Source organism: Bufo bufo, chromosome 6 (genome assembly GCF_905171765.1).
Source record: "Bufo bufo chromosome 6, aBufBuf1.1, whole genome shotgun sequence".
NCBI lineage: Eukaryota > Metazoa > Chordata > Amphibia > Anura > Bufonidae > Bufo > Bufo bufo.
The window spans coordinates 15,746,518-15,766,049 of NC_053394.1; the positions used below are offsets into that span (position 1 = coordinate 15,746,518).

At 43.0% G+C, this 19,532-nt stretch overlaps 1 protein-coding gene across 2 annotated transcripts in view; it reads left to right on the plus strand.

The window, feature by feature from the left end:
- SORCS1 (sortilin related VPS10 domain containing receptor 1) overlaps nucleotides 1–19,532 on the plus strand; it is a 647,341-nt gene that overhangs the window by 489,850 nt on the left and 137,959 nt on the right. For both annotated transcript variants that reach the window (XM_040436033.1, XM_040436034.1), the window contains exons 14-15: nucleotides 1,446–1,553; nucleotides 6,088–6,205. In XM_040436033.1, the coding sequence (XP_040291967.1) occupies nucleotides 1,446–1,553; nucleotides 6,088–6,205 (226 nt within the window). The remainder of the gene's footprint in view (nucleotides 1–1,445; nucleotides 1,554–6,087; nucleotides 6,206–19,532) is intronic.

The following is a 19,532-nucleotide window of genomic DNA, read 5'->3' on the forward strand; positions in this document are numbered from 1 at the left end:
GGCCTTGCGCATGCCACTCTGCTGCAAAGGCTTGCTGAACACAGACATATGAATAAACACAAAGTAACTAAAACATAACTGGCAGAACAGATAACAGAAAGACAGGAAAGAGGACGTCAAAGAGGACGGGAATGAACAAGTAGGGAAACCCACAGAGCACAGACAGACACGGATCCCATGGGTCAGCAGCATGGGAGAGAGAGTACAAACCAGGAGCAGGACAAGACAACACACACCAGGAGAGCTGACACAGAACTGAGGAAACCTCAGCCTTATATACAGGTTCCATGGGTGCATGAGAAGCCACACCCATGGAGCAGACAGAGGATTAACTCCTAATAGGAACACAGGGGAGTTAACCCATACAGAACTACAAATGACACACAGAAACGAAACTTCAGCGAGGAGCGCCGAACGAGCAAGGACGGAAGGTCACAGCCAGAGATAGTGGCTGTGACACCTAGCCTTGAATCTGAATATTTTCCAAGGTTGGTGCTCCCTCTAGCACATGACCTACCCATCCAAGGTAGATGTATTGTTGGTGTTACCTCTGGCACATGACTCCCTTATCCCTAGTTTTGCCCTGTATGAAGTGGAATACTTTACAGCAGAAATAACCTGGAGAACACAGTCTCCACTGACTATACACTAGAGAACGTGGCCCAGCACTTCCATTATCAGCAGGTGGCAGGTGCAAGTTAAACTTTTAATTAGTTATACCGAGACTGAAGACTGTATCCTCCACCATCTTTCTTTTTGGTTAAGTAGTCAACACAAAGGTGTCAATCAAACTGTTCTTGTAGGAGCTCTCATCTGCTGCCGCCACACACTGCTTTGTGCTGAGTTCCTCGAACACCTTATGTCTGAAACGAACCCTTATTAATTTTTGTTCTCTTCATGGCATAAAAGAAAAGTAATACTGATCTTGGAGGAAGATGAGTGAAGCCTCCAGGGTTCTTGTACGCTCTGAGAAATCTAATCAAATACCTCATCCATTATATACACACAATAAGGCGGCTGCTTCAGACGTGCTGCTTGTTTCTGTTGTTCTTTCTTATTTGACACCTGAAGAATTTTCTAAATCTGCAAGAAGCAGTCACTTTTAGAGTAGGTCAATAGTCAACTTTTCCAATAAAATCTTTCTGCACCTTTCATCAATCATATCTCTCACAGTCTTTCAAATTTTTGTATGAAGAAAGCACATCTTTCCATAGTTTGTATCCTAACTTACTTTGTATCTGGTGCTTTATTATTATTTGTATTGCTTTATACTATACTTTTCAAAATATAGGAAATTTGGGGCGTCACCAAGGTTTCTTTGCACATCTTTATATTTAGCAGTGGCTCATATATTTCTATATTGGTCATGAAAATCTCCATTTTGCCCTCCAACCTTAAATTTATGGACCATAATCATTGTTCCATTGCTCTTTTTCTTGTTCCAGGCTTAGTTTTGATGAAGGGAGAACCTGGAGTAAATATACCTTCACATCTAATCCTCTTTTTGTGGACGGCGTTTTGGGAGAGCCAGGGGAAGAGACGTTGATCATGACGTAAGTTTTCAGAAATTTTTTCTAAGACTTTGCAATCTAAGATTTTTATTATTTTATTTTATTTTTTATTTGCCCGGGGACGTTCATATTGGTGAAATACTCATCCTTCCTGTATTATCTGTGACAGATGCAACAAGTTAATGAGAAATTAATATAGTCTCCAAGAAGTGGTGGCATACAGCCCCTCCCCCAGAGACCAAGGAATGATGGGGGAGCTGCATACAGAGCCTCATTTGTGTGCATAATGTTATCATTCTGCCTTATCTAGGTCCCATGAGTACAGTGGAAATGTTATTAACTCACTTAGTTTCTGCATGATGACTCTGCTCTTTCTGGCACAGTCTATACAGCAAAGCCGAAAATGTAGCTACAGGGAATGTCAGCTTATTGTGTGAGCTCTAGTGGCCACAGTGAAAACTAGAATATTTCAAGACTAATGGGATTTCTTTTTTTAAATCTATTATAAAAATTCATAGAAAATAATATGACGATGGATGTATGGAATCTGCCCAATGCTGGGAGCGGCTGAAAACAAGTACTGTATCTGGTATACCTCTCCTGAAGGGAAGATAATTGTGGTGACTGGAAACACAACTGAACCCAGTTTTGACTTTATTTTTATACAGAACCCTAAGGCCCCTTTTAAAAGAGTGTGACGGATTGGCTCCGGATGCGTTCAGGGTGCGTTCAGGAAAACTCGCACCATTTCGCAAGCAAGTTCAGTCAGTTTTGTCTGCGATTGCGTTCAGTGGTTCAGTTTTTTCCACGCGGGTGCAATGTGTTTTGATGCATTTTTCATCGGATGAATGTTTACAAACTACATCTCTTAGCAACCATCAGTGAAAAACGCATCGCATCCGCATCTGCTTGCGGATGTGATGCGTTTTTCACGCAGCCCCATTCACTTCTATGGGGCCTGCAGGATATAGAACATGCTGCGATTTTCACGCATCGCACAAGTGATGTATGAAAAACAACGATCATGTACACAGACCCATTGAAATGAATGGGTCCGGATTCCGTGCGGGCGCAATGCGTTAGCGTCACGCATTGCACCCGCGTGGAAAACTCGCTCGTGTGAAAGGGGCCTGAAGGAACCTCAGGAAACTTAAAGGCGAACATGGCAATTGACTGAGTTGAGTTTCATAGTGAAAATAAAATAATTCCAGGGGCAGTTATAAAACACAACTACTATGTCCAATAACGGTCTCATAGGCAGTGCCAAGGTTGAATGTGACCCCGTAGGACATAGAAATGCATCTGACCATGCTCTTTAATAAACACATTCTAGATGATTGATTTTCCAATGGACACAATTTCCTCCTTAAGACTATTTCCTATCCATGTCTGGGATAGGCTGTTGGCATTGCTAACAGTGCTCCTCCCCTGAGGACCCAGTAGTATCCCACCTACGAGGACTTCATCATAAAACACAGCTATGCAAATTAGATAGCTAGATAACCATGATGTACTGATATCATGAAAGTCACATTAAGGTCTCATTCAGACAACCGTAGTGTTTTGCGGATCCGTGAAACACAGATACAGGTCGTGTGCGTTCCGCAATTTGTGGTCCTCACATGACTGAAACTATTATAGAAATTACTATTCAACAAAAATAGGACTTGTTCTATCTTTCTTGCGGGGCCACGGAATGGAACTACAGATGCGGACAGCTCACGGTGTGCTGTCCGCATATTGGCGGCCCCATTGAAATGAATGGGCGGAGCAGACCCATTCATACCGCCATCTGAATGAGCCCTTAGTAACAGATGAGGACAAAAATTCCATGTCGTATCACAGCTGCTCGCAGTGGCGAACCCCTTAATGTGGTGTTAATAATTATGCCCCCCATGACTCATTCTACATAAGAAAGAGGCCAGTCCTTCAGAGTGGACAACAGAAACCGCTCCCAAAGCACAAAAAAAAAAAACCAGAAGGAAATATGTACATTAGCCATTTGCAGCCCCCTTGGGGTGTTTGGTCAGAGGATTCCTCTAACCATTTGAGGACATAGCGATTTTTTCCATTTTTACAATTCAATTTTTTACTGTTTGCCTTCCCGGGGCCAATTCTTTTTTTATTTTTTTCTGTTCACATAGACATATGAAGGCTTGCTTTTTGCAGGACAAGTTCCATTTTCTAATGTCACCATTTAATATTGCATACGATGACTAGGGATGAGCGGGAATATTCGAATAGCGAAATATTCGTACGAATATTACAACTTCCTAAATTTGCAAATATTTCGAATATATTAGGATATATTCGTTATAACGAATATTCGTTTTTTTTCCATCTGAGCCCATTAGTCATATTAGAAATTTACTTTAATATCACTAAATTAGTGCTAGTAATTTACTATCACAAATGGGTTGGCTTGGTAGAATTGTCGAATATAGCCCTATATTCTCTATCTTCGTCTATTCGACCAAGCCAACCCAATAGCATATAGTAGCTTAAAGCCCTTATGCGACGTGATTCACGCGTATATTTAATTGCCGATTTATCGCATAACATAAACTATCTTACATAAAGAGGAAAATTAGACTAAGATAGAGAATATAGTGCTATATTCTCTATCTTCGTCTATTCGACCAAGCCAACCCAATAGCATATAGTAGCTTAAAGCCCTTATGCGACGCGATTCACGCGTATATTCAATTGCCGATTTATCACATAACATAAACTATCTACATAAAGAGGAAAATTAATATTAGTAATAGTAATGAGAATCGTTACTGATTTATAATTTTCCTCTTCATGTTAGATAGTTTATGTTATGCGATAAATCGGCAATTAAATATGCGAGTGAATCGCGTCGTATAAGGACTGTATGCTATTGGGTTGACTTGGTCGAATAGACGGAGATAGAGAATATAGCGCTATATTCGCTATATTCAACAATTCTACCAAGCCAACCGTAAGTAACTGTTGGCTTGTTAGAATTGTTGAATGTCGAATATAGCGAACATAGCGCTATATTTTCTATCTTCGTCTATTCGGCCAATAGCATACAGCTCTCATTCGACGCGATTCACTCGCATATTTAATTGCCGATTTATCGCATAACATAATTTAACTAATATCACACGATAACTTTGTTTTTTAGAATATTACGAATATTCTAAAATACGAAGTTATAGCGATATAGCGAACATTCGTATAATACACATAGACATAGCGCCATAGCCAACAAAGTTGCCTTTATACCTTATACAGTTACAATAAAATCGCAATACGCGAATAATTAAATCGCATATAATTCGCGATAAAAAGAATAATGACGAATATTAGATTTCGACGAATAAAAAACGAATATTCAATCGAATATTCGCGAAATATCGCGAAATCGAATATGGCACCTCCCGCTCATCACTAACGATGACATGGAAACTGGAAAAAGAACACAATTCCACTATAGTTTTATGGGTTGAATTTTTACGGCGTTCACTATGCAGTAAAACTGACCTATTCTTTTCATTCTCCGGGTCAGTATGATTACAGATATACCACATTTATATAGTTTTTCTTGTGTTTTAATTTTTAAAAAAAGTGGAAAAGTTTTTCTTCTTAATATAACCATATTCTGAGCCCCATAACTTTTTAAAAATTTCCATCCACGAAGCTGTGGGGGGGCTAATTTTTTGACAGGCGATCTGTAGTTTTTGTTGGAGTGACCTTTTGATCACGTTTATTCATATTTTTTTGGGGAAGGTGAAGCAACGAAAAAAAAGAATTGGTAATTTTTTATAGAACAAATATGTTTATATTTTAATAGTACGGGACGGTGCAAATTATATTTTTTTATAGATTTTTTTTTAATATGGGGAAGGGGGGGGGTGACTTGAATTTTTATATAATTGTTTAAGTTTTCTTTACCTTTTTACTTAGGGGACTTTAATAATCGCTTGTCCCATAGACTGCAATGAATTATTATAGCAGCCTGTGGGAGTTGTCCTATGTTCCTATGGAGCCCTGCCACCTGCAGGCCTCCATAGGAACTAGTTCTGTGATAGCCTTGGATCCTTCAGCAGGAAAACAAATGGCTCTCTCTGTATGGGTAAGTCGTTCAGGCCCAAGGACCGCAGAGCTCCAGGGGAAAGGCATCTCAGATGCAGTGGTCACAATTGACCATGGCATCTGAGTGGTAAGTGTCTATGATTGGCGTTATCCCCAATCACAGACGTTGGCTTCAGGTGTCTGTAATGTGAAACAGCCAACGGGTACGGCGCCTGCTTTGCTCTGGAGCGGGCACCATCTTTAAAGAGACAATGTGTCATCAAGGGGTTAAGTTGAGATGTGATGCACCTTATGGGATCTGTTTCTATGCAGTATGCCTTATTTTAGCTCTAGTGTTTCTGTTCTTGTCACTCGCTCCTCATCATCTCAACATCACCCATCATCTTCTGCTCTATTTCAGTAAAACATAAGGGGGTCATATAGAGAGAGAACATATTGTTTCTGTGATATTCCGTATTGCTCCGAACTTTTATACTGTATATACTGTATATTTCTGTTTCCCTTCCTGCAGAGTCTTTGGACACTTTGGTCACCGGTCAGAGTGGCAGCTTGTGAAAGTGGACTACAAGTCAATTTTTGACAGGCGTTGCAATCCTGAAGATTATCTTCCCTGGCAGCTTCACAGTCAGGTACAGAAAAGCGTTATGGTCCACGCTGTATACAGTGGCATAGATAAGGGGAGGCAGAGGTATAGCTGTGCCCTTCCTTACCTATTTTCTTAGCTCAGAGTATCCTAAGATGTCTAGCGGAAGATACCCAATTTTAGAAAAAGCATGATTTTGCGATACTCTGTCACAAGCTGTTTATATGTATCTGTGAGGTCATCAATTGGACGTGATGTGAACTGCAATCTGTCAGAGGTTTCGCTACATGTTGCTACATTGTATTAAATTTGTTTAATGACAGTTCTTAACCAAATTAAAGCTCATGTATATGTGACGCACGGCAACGGCCATGGGTCCCTTAAAGCAAATGTTTTTCGTGACACCAGTTGCAGTAAAGCAACAAGGGCACAGGGCCCCTTTTAGTGATGTAGTAGATGGTACCCAGGTGTAGGAATGCCAGAGTGGTGTAAGGAGGTCTATATATTAATGTTTTTGCACGTGTCACGGTGCTCCAACCTGGATATTCTGGAACCCAGGCATTGTCGTCCAAAGCAGAGCAAATAGGGGGATTAATCGAGGGATTTGAAGAAATAAATTGAGTCCAGACCTTGTGATGAAGCTCAATAACAGCTTTACTTGAATAAACGTTTCTCCAACAGTTTCAGGCCTCGTCTTGGTTCCCAGCAGGCGTTAGCATTAACTATGACAGGCAAAAAAACTCAACTCTGCTACATCTGTTGCTCTCTGGCGCTGCTGTGCTGACAAACTTACTTAACTTTGCTTCTTTCTTTCTGCTGCAACTTCTCTCTGTAGTCTGACTCTAGATTAAATCGAGGGAATCTATACCTCCTGGCTTCAGGCTTGGGCCTCTGTGTCCAGCCGAGCTGAAGGTGCTCTAGCTGGCTTAGGCAGGACACATCCAGCAGGGACGTGGACCTGCTTCCTTCCCCAAGCAGGGGGTACTCTCCACTGACCTCTAACTAACTAAACTCCTCCTTAGAGGGAGAGAAGAGAATGGAAAGAAGGTTCCATCTTCTGCAAATGTAGCTCTGCCATGCTTGCTGCCACCTTCTGGTGAACCAGGTACATTACATGAACATTAACAGTTACATAGGAATAGCAGTGCAGATTGTATAAGACTGAAATAAATGCAAAGATGACACTGTGTTAGCCCATAGAAGACAGTAGCGAAGTGGTAATGGCTCTCTGGGTCATTACAGATAGTGAACATATGTAGGTATATTACTATATTTTTCTAACTTTAGGATTCTCAAAGTTTTGGATAACATAAAATATGGGGAAAAAAATACAGGTTCCTTACCTTTTCTCTTGGGTGGACATGTCCTGATATGTGTGTCACGAGATGACCAGCTTTAAGAAACAACATGATATTGATTTCATGATATTGTATCATGAGATGTCTATCCTCTTTGTGTCTATCCACGGCCACCCAGTGGTCTTGTTGTGAATTGCTTTCTTTCTAGTGTTTTGACAACATGTTGCAATATTGGATTGAATTGGCTTGAACTGGAGTCATTAACCAAATCAGATATAAGGTAGGGGGGCACATCTGTATTAATTAACACTTCTCTAATGGAGTAAGGAAGTGGAGGAGTTAATGTTACTTGGATAGAGGGCAGAGCTTCTCTTTTTGGTGGTCTAGCGTAGAAGAGGGGGTTCATACAGTATGCTATTGCCTGAGTAATATAGAAGAAGGTGCTCATACCTTTCATCTAGAGCAGAAGAGGAGTTCATATTTTATTCTCTAATGGCCTTAGATAAAGGGCTCATGCACACGGCCGTTGCCCGGCCCATGCCTGTATTGCAACCCGCAAACAGGGGTCCGCAATATACGAGCACCAGAACGGAGGCATGGAGCTCCGCGGAAGCGCCACGGAGTACTTCCCTGTTGTTTCTCTCCGTGCCGCCGCACCGCGAAAAATTAGAACATGTTCTATTTTTTTTTTGCGGTGCGGACGGATCACAGACCCATTCAAGTTGAATGGGTCTGGATCTGTCTACGGCAGCCACACGGATGGTGCCCGTGCAAATTGCAGTCCCCACTGCACAGAACAGCCGGGCAACGGCCGTGTGCATGAGGTCAAAATTAGCGAGTCATACCTGGTGGTCTGTGGTATGCTGGGAGAGTCAATCATTTTTCCCTGGTGGCCAAGTGTAAATGAGGGATTTTTGCATGTTAGAGTTTGGCAAATTAATGGGAGTAATATACTGTATTTTGTCCTGGTGGCCAAGTGTAAATGAGGGATTTATGCATGTTAGAGTTTGGCAAATTAATGGGAGTAATATACTGTATTTTGTCCTGGTGGCCAAGTGTAAATGAGGGATTTTTGCATGTTAGAGTTTGGCAAATTAATCGGAGTAATATAAAGTATTTTGTCCTGGTGGCCAAGTGTAAATGAAGCCTTTGTGAATGCTAGCACTTGGTATATTAGGAGAGAGAGAGAAGGTCATATATTTTGTCCTGGTGGCCCAGTGTAAATGAGGGATTTATGCATGCCAGTGCTTGGTATATTAAGGGAGGTAATATATTTTGTCCTGGTGGCCCAGTGTAAATGAGGGATTTATGCATGCCAGTGCTTGGTATATTAAGGGAGGTAATATATTTTGTCCTGGTGGCCCAGTGTAAATGAGTGAGTTGTAATTGCTGGTGCTTGTTAATATATTTTGCCTTGGTGGCTAAGTGTAAATTGGAGGTTTAAACCTTGTGGTTTACTCAACTCCTCAGGTTCTAGAAATGCTCCAGAGATCTGTCCTATCAGGAAGCTGCCGGCACTGAGTGCCGCTATAAAGGCTGCAGAGCTAGCAATATCACCAGGGCCCCTGCTGCCTGAAAGGGCCCAAAAAGCCCCTCTACTACATAAGAAGACATCAGCGTAATACATGACACATAGTTAGTGGGGAGCCTGCCTCGGAGTCCCGCAGGAGACGGAGGACTGTACCCACTATAACCAGCCGCAGTCCGATTTATGATGGAGCTGAGCGCTTTACAAGCACTCTGCCTGATCATCAGTAAAGCAGTCGGGGTCCTCGGTGTCTGCACAGAACCAATTGAAGGTACTTAAAAACGGTTAGGATTTATGTAACCTGGAGAATCATTTCCATATGAAAATCCACTGAATTGCAGCAGCGGGAACCTTCCAGTCCATCATTCTAATCGTGTAATAGTATAATTATCTGTTCTCTCTGCTCAACCACTTTAACTGCATGTGTTAACGGTCCCGTATTCTCTCCCATTCCTCCCGGGAAGTAAAAGTGTCACCGAAGAGAAATAAAGCGAATGTGTCACTATGCAAAATACCAGCCCCTACAGGAGAAGTTCCGGAGGAGGGAGAAGATTAAAATCACAGGATTGGAGACGTTGCGGGGGTCTCGGCTGTGGTTATGGGGTTAGCAAAAAGCCCCGTGGGACTGTAGATGGAGGAAGCATGTAAAAGACCTATACTTCCAGTTGTTTAACCCCTAATGCACAGAGACCAGTATGGAGACACGCCGTATAACCAGTGCTTAGGTTGTAGACGAGGAGATAAGCTGGATGGAGGAGGGGGCATCAATTCTATACATACACAACATGGATTCAGTCTCTCAGTGCGGGCACATCAGGCTTGGCAGTAGCAGTCTCTTAAAGGCACATACCCTTAATGGTTCTCGTGGAGAGGCACACTCACTTAAAGACACGGGGGGGGGGGGCAGTTATTAAGACTAGTGATGAGCGGCAGGTGCCATATTCGATTTCAACGAAATTCGCGAATATTCGATAGAATATTCTTTTTATATTCGTCGAAATCGAATATTCGTCATTATTCTTGTTATCGCGATTAATATGCGATTTAAATAATCGCGTATTGCGATTTTAACTTAAAGGCTACTCTCCTATTGAAATAGCAATGCAATTAATTCAAGTTATAATAATCGAATTTCGATTTTAACTTAGCACTGCTATATTTAATTCTAGCCTAATATGGAATATAGCCGTGCTAAGTTAAAATCGAAATTCGATTATTATAACTTGAATTTATTTTTTATTTTTTTTATTGTTATATTTTTTTCTTTCCCACTTCCCTAAAGTAGTTCTTACCTGTCCTGAGGATTCCTGGCTTCCTGGCTGCTCCAGTCAGTGCCCGTTGCCGCTTCTGCCGACTTCCGTGCTCATGGAGCGTCCCCATCACCATGGGAACGTCTCCATACTAGAATGTACTGTCGGATTTGAGAATTACGTGAAAAATCGCAATTCGATTATTTCAAGTTATAATAATCGAATTTCGATTTTAACTTAACACTGCTATATTTAATACTAGCCTAATATGGAATATAGCAGTGCTAAGTTAAAATCGAAATTCGATTATTATAACTTGAATTAATCGAATTGCGATTTCAACTTGGACCTGGTTTACTATGGTTGGCTTGGTAGAATTAGCGAATATGACGAATGTATTCGTCATATTCCACAAAACGAAGATAACGAGGTATTCTGCATCTTCGTTTTAGCTACCTATTCATCAACTTCGCTAATTCTAGCAATCATATAGGAAAGTTTACTATAGAGACAGCTAAGTTTAATTCGCTATGCGATTATATGACTGCTTTTAAAAAAAAAAAAAATTGAATAATTATAATACCTGATAATTATTATAATTATTCTATTTATAAAAAAAAAGCAAAGTAATATAATCGCACAGCGAATTAAACTTAGCTGTCTCTATAGTAAACTTTCCTATATGATTGCTAGAATTAGCGAAGTTGACGAATATGGAGCTAAAACGAAGATGCAGAATACCTCGTTATCTTCGTTTTGTGGAATATGACGAATACATTCGTCATATTCGCTAATTCTACCAAGCCAACCATAGTAAACCAGGTCCAAGTTGAAATCGCAATTCGATTAATTTAAGTTATAATTTCGATTTTAACTTAGCACTGCTATATTCCATATTAGGCTAGTATTAAATATAGCAGTGCTAAGTTAAAATCGAAATTCGATTATTATAACTTGAAATAATCGAATTGCGATTTTTCACGTAATTCTCAAATCCGACAGTACATTCTAGTATATGGAGACGTTCCCATGGTGATGGGGACGCTCCATGAGCACGGAAGTCGGCAGAAGCGGCAACGGGCACTGACTGGAGCAGCCAGGAAGCTAGGAATCCAAAGGACAGGTAAGAACTACTTTAGGAAAGTGGGAAAGAAAAAAATATAACAATAAAAATTTTTTTAAAAAAATAACGAATATTCGAAATATCGAATTTATATCACTATATTCGAAATATTCGCGAATTAGCGAAGTGCCGATATTTGCGAAAAAAATTCGATATTCGAATATTCGCGCTCAACACTAATTAAGACTGGCGTCTTCCACATTGGTCTCAAGTTCTTCTGCGCTGCCGGGGGAAGCACCAAATTTATGTAGAGGCGCAGACTACCCGACAGGCTTGACTCTAGGTCAGCTCTCTTGCTGGCTTAGATTTGTCATTTTTCCATGGCAAAAATTGGCGTGGAAAATAATAAGTGAGCCAGGCTTGCCTGCTTCCCTGCCCCCACCACGTCCCTTATTCTTGTCATTTTGGAAAAGTCACAAATTATATTGCACAAATGGCGTGTGGCAAAATTTGCAAATTTGCAACGTTTACAGGCCAAAAACAGAGAGAGTCCAAAAGAAATGCCCCCTTATAATGCCCCCAGTTGAGCTAATGTCCCCATAGTGCCCCATAATGTGTGCCAGTATAAAATACCTCTATATAATACCCCCATAGTGCTCCTCACCCTCCTTTCCCATAGTGCCTCCATAATGTACCAATATAAAATGCTCCTATATAATGCCCCAGTAGATGCCCTCAGTGTCCCCCATAATTTACCAGTGTAAAATACCCCTTCTTAGTGTCCCCATTTAGATGCCCTCATAGTGCTCCTATTTGCCCATAGTACCCCCCATAATGTGTCCCAGTATAAAATGCCCCTATACAGAGCCCCCCATATAAAATACTCCTTCTTTGTGCCCTCAGTAGATGCCCCCCAATAATGTGCCAAAAAGAAGTGCCCTTAGATGTCCCTATAATGTTCCTCTTCCCCTTAGTGGCCACCATATAAAATACCACTTTTGTGCCCCCCAATAATGTGCCAGTAAGAAGTGCCCCTAGATGCCCCCATAGTGCCACTATATAAAATACCACTTTTGTGCCCCCCAATAATGTGCCAGTAAGAAGTGCCCCTAGATGCCCCCATAGTGCCACCCATATAAAATACCACTTTTGTGCCCCCCAATAATGTGCCAGTAAGGAGTGCCCTAGATGCCCCCATAGTGCTCCTCTATGCATTGTGGGCCATATAAAAAAAATAAACACTAATACCTCCATGACACTCAGCGATGCGATGCAGGCCTCTTATGGCCTATGCTCAGGCAGCGCAATTACGTCATTGTGCCGCCTGCACCGGCCTCTGATAGGCTGCAGACCTAGGAACGGGAATGGGAGACGTCTCTCCCCTGACATGCACACATCCATCTGTATCGCTGTCCACAATGGAAGTGCTCATCTCCACTGCCGCCCCCCACTTGTCACCAGGGCCGCGCTGCCTGAGGCGATCGACTCACCTGTAGATACCAGGTGTACAGATAAGTGTCTCCAATCATTTGCAGTCACATCACCTGTCCAAGGCATTACACCTCCCGCTGCTCTAGTGTTCTCTGCTTCTTCCTCGGGCCCCAAGGTCTTCTCACCACTGCAACTGTTGTATCTACAACTGCCTAATCCGTAGGCCATACCATCTCAATGCCCTTTCCCTATGGCCATCAACTAAGGTCAATGCAACCTTAGGGACACCATTATCCACTCATCCGCTGCAGCAGGGTCTGTTTTACACTCACCCCCAGCAGGTAGATGAGTGGGGCCAGCATTGGTTCCTTCTGTGCACTACTTAATACTTAAAGAGTCTTCGCTGCTCCATCGCTCTTCAGAGCCGCAGCCTCGCTCGATGGTGGGAGATGCTCCCTAACCTTACAAGGTGACCATTAGATAAATGTTCTCTCAAGCCAGTGATATTACTGGGAATCCGCCAAGTATCGAATGTGTTCAGAGGTCCCTCTACTCCCATTGCTCCTGTTCCGAAATCTCCCAGGTTTTCCTGTACATCTTGATCCCTCGGGACATTAAATTTGTGACCACTCAGCCAATCACTGGCCACATTAGTGACTGGCTGAGCGGTCAATGTCTTTTAATGGAGTCCGTTGGCGTTCTATCAAAGACCTAGTTCTTTTGTCAGCAAGATATATATACTGCAGACTGTGCTATTATGTACCAGAGAGACTGATGAAACCCCTGAGCCGTCATGTGAACACGGCCTTTACGGCAGCTTTCATGGGACAGTCTTTATCGCTTGAAATGTTCAACCCATAATTATTATTGCCCTGCACCGGTTCTCATCGTCCCGCAGACTATAAAATCCAGCACGTTCCTGCTTTTTACCTTCTTTTTCACATCATTTTGTAACTAACAAGCCGGCGCTCAAATAAACAATCCGAATGACCCTATAAAAGCAATAACAAGAGGGGAAAAAAACAAGATGAAAACCTCAAAAATTTGTTTTAGTGCTGGAATATTGAAATTATACATCGTGGAAAACCAGGCAATTGGGTTGGGTGCCTTTCGAATCACTTCAGCTTCATTACATTAGAAAGCCAGTAAAAAAAAAAAAAAAAAAAAGTTTGCACCCTCATCATTGTTGTTTATTGTGCTATATCTTTAAGGGCATCTGTCATCAGGATCAACCCCAAATCTGGCATAATGTCAGGTTGATCGTGCTCAGCAAAACAATGCCTTATGTATCACTTCCTGTTGCGCCAATCTAGAGTTATATCCGCTTTAGTTAGCGCTGTGGTGAGGGGTGGCCTGACCCCCTCAGAGCACCCGATCATCACTGTCCTGCACCTATGGCCACTCCTGCCTTCCCTTTGATTGACATCTCACCCTGTAAACTGGCGCCTGCACTGTAGCCTCTTGTATTAATGCATGTGCAGTACTCATCTGCTCCGCTGAAAAAAACGGAAGCGGCTGCACAGCGCATGCGCCCATTTAGGAACCTACATGGCAGGCGCTGGATTACAGGGAGGGGAGTCAATGGAAAGAGATAAATAAGGCATTGTTTTACTCCGCAGAATCAACCCTACCTGGCATTGATGCACCAAGATGCTTTTTAAAGGGGTTATCCCATGATTGATGTAAAAACTGAAAATCAGACATGATCTAGTCCATGACAATACTTTTCTAACAAAGCTAGAACCAGCCCTGTACCTCACATGGATCCAGAGATCTCCACATTCCCTGCTCCAATTGCTCTGATAGATTATCTTCAGACTGGCAGCTCAGGGGGTGTGTCCTGTCTGCTGCAGCTCTCTCCCCGTAACAGCTTATAACACAACATATGGCTGGAGACAGTTGAAGATTTAGGCCTCTTTCACACGGGCGAGATTTCCACATGGGTGCAATGCGTGAGGTGAACGCATTTCACCCGCACTGAATCCGGACCCATTCATTTCTATGGGGCTGTGCACATGAGCGGTGATTTTCACGCATCACTTGTGCGTTGTGTGAAAATCGCAGCATGCATTATACTGTGCGTTTTTCACGCAACGCAGGCCTCATAGAAGTGAATGGGGCTGCGTGAAAATCGCAAGCATCCGCAAGCAAGTGCGGATGCGGTGCGATTTTCACGCATGGTTATTATTATTATTATTTATTATTAACGCGCCATTCATTCCATAGCGCTGTACTTATGAGAAGAGGTGCACATACATAATACAGACATTTGCGCTAATCATAAACAAGACGAGTTACAGACTGGTACAGAAGGAGCGAGGGCCCTGTCCGTGAGGGCTCACAATCTACATGGTATGGGAGAAGGACACAGTAGGTGCGGGTGAAGCTGGTCTTGGTGGTATAGAGGCAGCAGGGTCACTGGTTGTAGGCTTGTCTGAAGAGGTGGTTTTCAGGTTTCTTTTGAAGGATTCCACTGTAGGTGAGAGTCTGATATGTTGGGGTAGCGAGTTCCAGAGTGTGGGGGATGCATGGGAGAAATCTTGGAGGCGATTGTGGGAAGAGGCGATAAGAGGAGAGGAGAGAAGGAGGTCTTGTGAGGATCGGAGAGTGCGTGTGGGGGTGTATCGGGAAAGTAGCTCAGAGATGTAGGGAGGGGACAGGTTGTGGATGCCTTGTATGTACTTGTTAGTACTTTGAAGTGAATTCACTGGGCAATGGGGAGCCAGTGAAGGGATTGGCAGAGGGGAGAGGCAGAGGAGTAATAGGGTGAGAGGAGGATTAGTCGGGCAGCAGAGTTGAGGATAGATTGGAGGGGTGCGAGAGTGCTAGATGGAAGGCCACAGAGGAGAGTGTTGCAGTAGTCTAGGCGGGAGATGATGAGGGCATGTACAAGCATTTTCGCAGATTCAAAGTTAAGGAAAGCACGGATGCGGGAGATGTTTTTGAGTTGGAGGGGGCAGGTGGTGGAAAGTGCTTGGATGTGCGGTCTGAAGGAGAGGGCAGAATCCAAGGTCACTCCAAGGCAGCAGACTTGGTTGACCGGGGAGAGTGTGCAGCCATTGATCGTGATAGATATGTCTGTTGGGGGGGTTGAGCAAGATGGGGGAAAGAGGATGAATTCTGTTTTATCCATGTTAAGTTTTAGAAAGCGAGAGGAGAAGAAGGATGATATAGAAGATAGACATTGTGGGATTCTGGATAGTAAGGTAATGATGTCTGGACCAGAGAGGTAGATTTGTGTCCAAAAGTGTAGATAGAGAAGAGCAGGGGTCCTAGGACAGAGCCTTGCGGGACACCAACAGAGAGGGAATGAGACAAGGAGGTGGTGCGGGAGTGGGAGACGCTAAACGTCCGGTCTTTGAGGTATGATGTGATCCAGGAGAGGGCCAGGTCAGTGATGCCAAGAGATGAGAGAGTTTGCAACAGAAGGGAGTGGTCAACAGTGTCGAAGGCAGAGGACAGGTCAAGGAGAAGGAGGACAGAGTATTGTTTCTTGGTTTTGGCTGTCAGTAGGTCATTGGTGACTTTGGTGAGGGCAGTCTCAGTGGAATGGTGGGGTCGGAAGCCAGATTGTAGGCGGTCAAAGAGGGAGCAGGAGGAAAGGTGAGAGGACAGTTCAGAATGGACATGTTGTTCAAGTAGCTTTGAGGCATACGGAAGCAGTGATATGGGGCGATAGCTGGACAAAGAAGATGGGTCAAGTGAAGGCTTTTTGAGGATGGGTGTAATGGTAGCGTGTTTAAAAGCAGAGGGGAAGACACCAGAGGTTAGTGATAGGTTGAAGAGATGAGTTAGGGCTGGGATAAACACTGTGGTGAGGTTAGGGATGAGGTGGGATGGGATTTTGTCAAGTGCACAGGTGGTGAGATGTGGTCTGGAGAGTAGAGTGGAGAGTTTTTCTTCTGTAATGATGGAGAAGTGGGTTTTGGGAGAAGAGGACCGAGCAGTTGTGTAGAGGGTCTGTGGGGACTGTGTAGTGAAGCTTTCTCTGATGTTGACTATCTTTTGTTTGAAATATTTGGCAAAGTCCTCAGCTGAGAAGAAAGGAGAGGGTGGGGGCGCTGGGCACCATGTTTGCAGCCGGGGCGGGGGGTGTGAGTGAATTGAAATCCACTATATGAGAGTGCAGCAGGGGAGGAGGTGTAAGAGGATGTCAGCCATGTTTCTGTGAGACCCAGAAAGGAAAGGTTTTGAGAGATGAAAAGTTCATGAATGTATGACAGTTTGTTACAGACAGAGCGTGCGTTCCATAATGCTCCTGCAAGAGGAACCAAAGGAGCAGGGGTCAGAGGAATGGTTATTAGGTTTAAGGGGTTGCAGAAATTTGTAGAAGGAGATTTGTATTGGGACGTAGAGGTGATAGTGGGGATTTGCTGAGGGGGGCCTGGTTTTGGAGAGATATTACCAGCAGTAAGGAGAAGCAGAGAAAGTGTTAATAGGTAAGAATAGGAGAGGGCAAGAGGTGTCTGTGTGTGTTTGGGAAGGAAGTGTTTTATGTTGCCAAGCAGGTTTGTGCAAGCTGTCAGATGAGAAGGTAAGATGGATGGAGAGATGAATAGTTCCTTGCTGGGTGAATGAACGTGTTTTTTTTTTCAGGAGGTTGTTGACAAGTGGGAAGAGTAAGAGGAAAAATTGAAACATTGTTTGCATTAACCATGTCTGTAATTGCCTGTGGTCCCCTTCTGGTCCAATTCTGGTATAATTCAGTCTGTGCACTTAAGAGTTGCACTTGAGAGATGTTGCATTTGGAAAGACCAAGGTCTGAAAAGACATAGGACCTTAGATTTATACCACTCAGTGTACAATCAGGTGTGACCAAGAGGGGAGGGGGTACATTTGGGCTAATCAAGGAGGACCAGATACAGGGGTGAAATAGTCAATGTAAACAAATACTCAATAAATCCAGCAGGGAAAGAGACATTAATAGTTCAGACAAGACATACCAGGATTTAGAAGGAGAGATGAGAGGGATGGACAATATCAGACTGTGGAAAAGCTGGGTGTAGCAGCAAGCTTCAGACAAGACATACCTGGAGATGAGAGAATTGGGTGATGGTCAGTAGGCAGTGATGACAAAGTGGATTCAATATCTGTAATATTACATTCTGGTATAATTCAGTCTGTGCACTTAAGAGTTGCACTTGAGAGATGTTGCATTTGGAAAACGCCACCTGTGAGGATATATGATTCTCTCTCACTTCAATGAGAGGTTACAGGTGATTTATGGTGGTGATTATTAGGAGGGTTGCTAGGACATGATCGAGATGGGGACCCGATCATTATTATTTTCCCTTATAACATGGTTATAAGGGAAAATAATAGCATTCTTTATACAGAATGCTTAGTAAAATAGGGCTGGAGGGATAAAAAATAAATAAATAAATTATTAAACTCTCCTTATCCACTTGTTCGCGAAGCCCGGCTTGTCTTCATACTTCTTCTTTGAGGACCTGGGAGGAAAAGGACCTTTGGTGACGTCACTGCGCTCATCACATGGTCCATCACCATGGTAATGAGCCATCAAGGAGGAAAAGGACCTGTGGTGACGTCACTGCGCTCATCACATGGTCTGTCACATGATACATCACCATGGTGATGGATCATGCGATGGACCATGTGATGAGCGCAGTGACGTCACCACAGGTCCTTTTCCTCAAAGAAGAAGAAAGAAGAGAAGCCGGGCTGCGCGAACAAGTGGATTAAGGTGAGTTAAATTTTTATTTAATTTTTTTTTAACCCCTTCATCACTATTTTACTAAGCATTCTGTATGAAGAATGCTATTATTTTTCTTTATAACCATGTTATAAGGAAAAATAATAAAATCTACAGAACACCTAACCCAAACCCAAACTTCTGTGAAGAAGTCCAGGTTCGGGTCTGGGTACCAAACAAGCCGATTTTTCTCACGCGCGTGCAAAACGTATTAAAGCGCTTTGCACTCTCGGGGAAAAATCGTGCATGTTCCCGCAACGCACCCGCATCTTTTCCCGCAACGCCCGTGTGAACCCGGCCTTAAACTGAGCACGTTCGACTAGCTCAGTGAGATGGACAAAAAAAAGAGCAAACAGCAGGTGGCGCTATACAGATAGATTTTATTGAATAGCTGACCGGCTATACTAAATTTTTTATTAGATGCAATTACAAGAGTATTGAGAATAGAATATGTTGCTTTCCTGCTGTGGCATCTCGACCCCGGCTCCAGAGAAGCTCCCAACTTTGGCGCTGATTATTATAATTTGTATCTCTTCACAGAAGCCGGGAGAAGATGATTTTTTTTTTTTCCCCAGTGTCCTATTTTTGCCCTGTGTTCACTCTAGCAATCGTTGACATGAACACGCAGAAGAGGAGCAGGACTTGTCAGCGTTTGATTGCGGGTTGTCAGCTGCCAGAGGCTAGCGTCAGACCGAATATTGTACCGGCTGGCATTGATGGATGGGAGCGGCGTCTTATAAATACCAAAGCGCATTTAAGTCACATTTTGAAGATTTTTAATAGGAAACTTTTACATGTAAAATTGTGTCTAACTCACCGGGGGGCCCCGTGGACCCAGCTCGCCTGTCTTGTTATAACCTCAACTATTCGGGAAGAAAAAAATAAAATAATAAAAATAGTTGAACATTATTTACAGTTTTGAAATGGTCGGAGAAGTGAGATGATCCTGCAGATGGTTTTCATACATACTCAGGCGGAGATTACGGGGAGTAAATCAGTCCTGCGCAAAGATCACGGTAATTTCAAAGACAAATTTCCGCTGGAAAGGACGAAGAGAAAATATGAGCCGGGTGGCAATTTAGATCCTGCA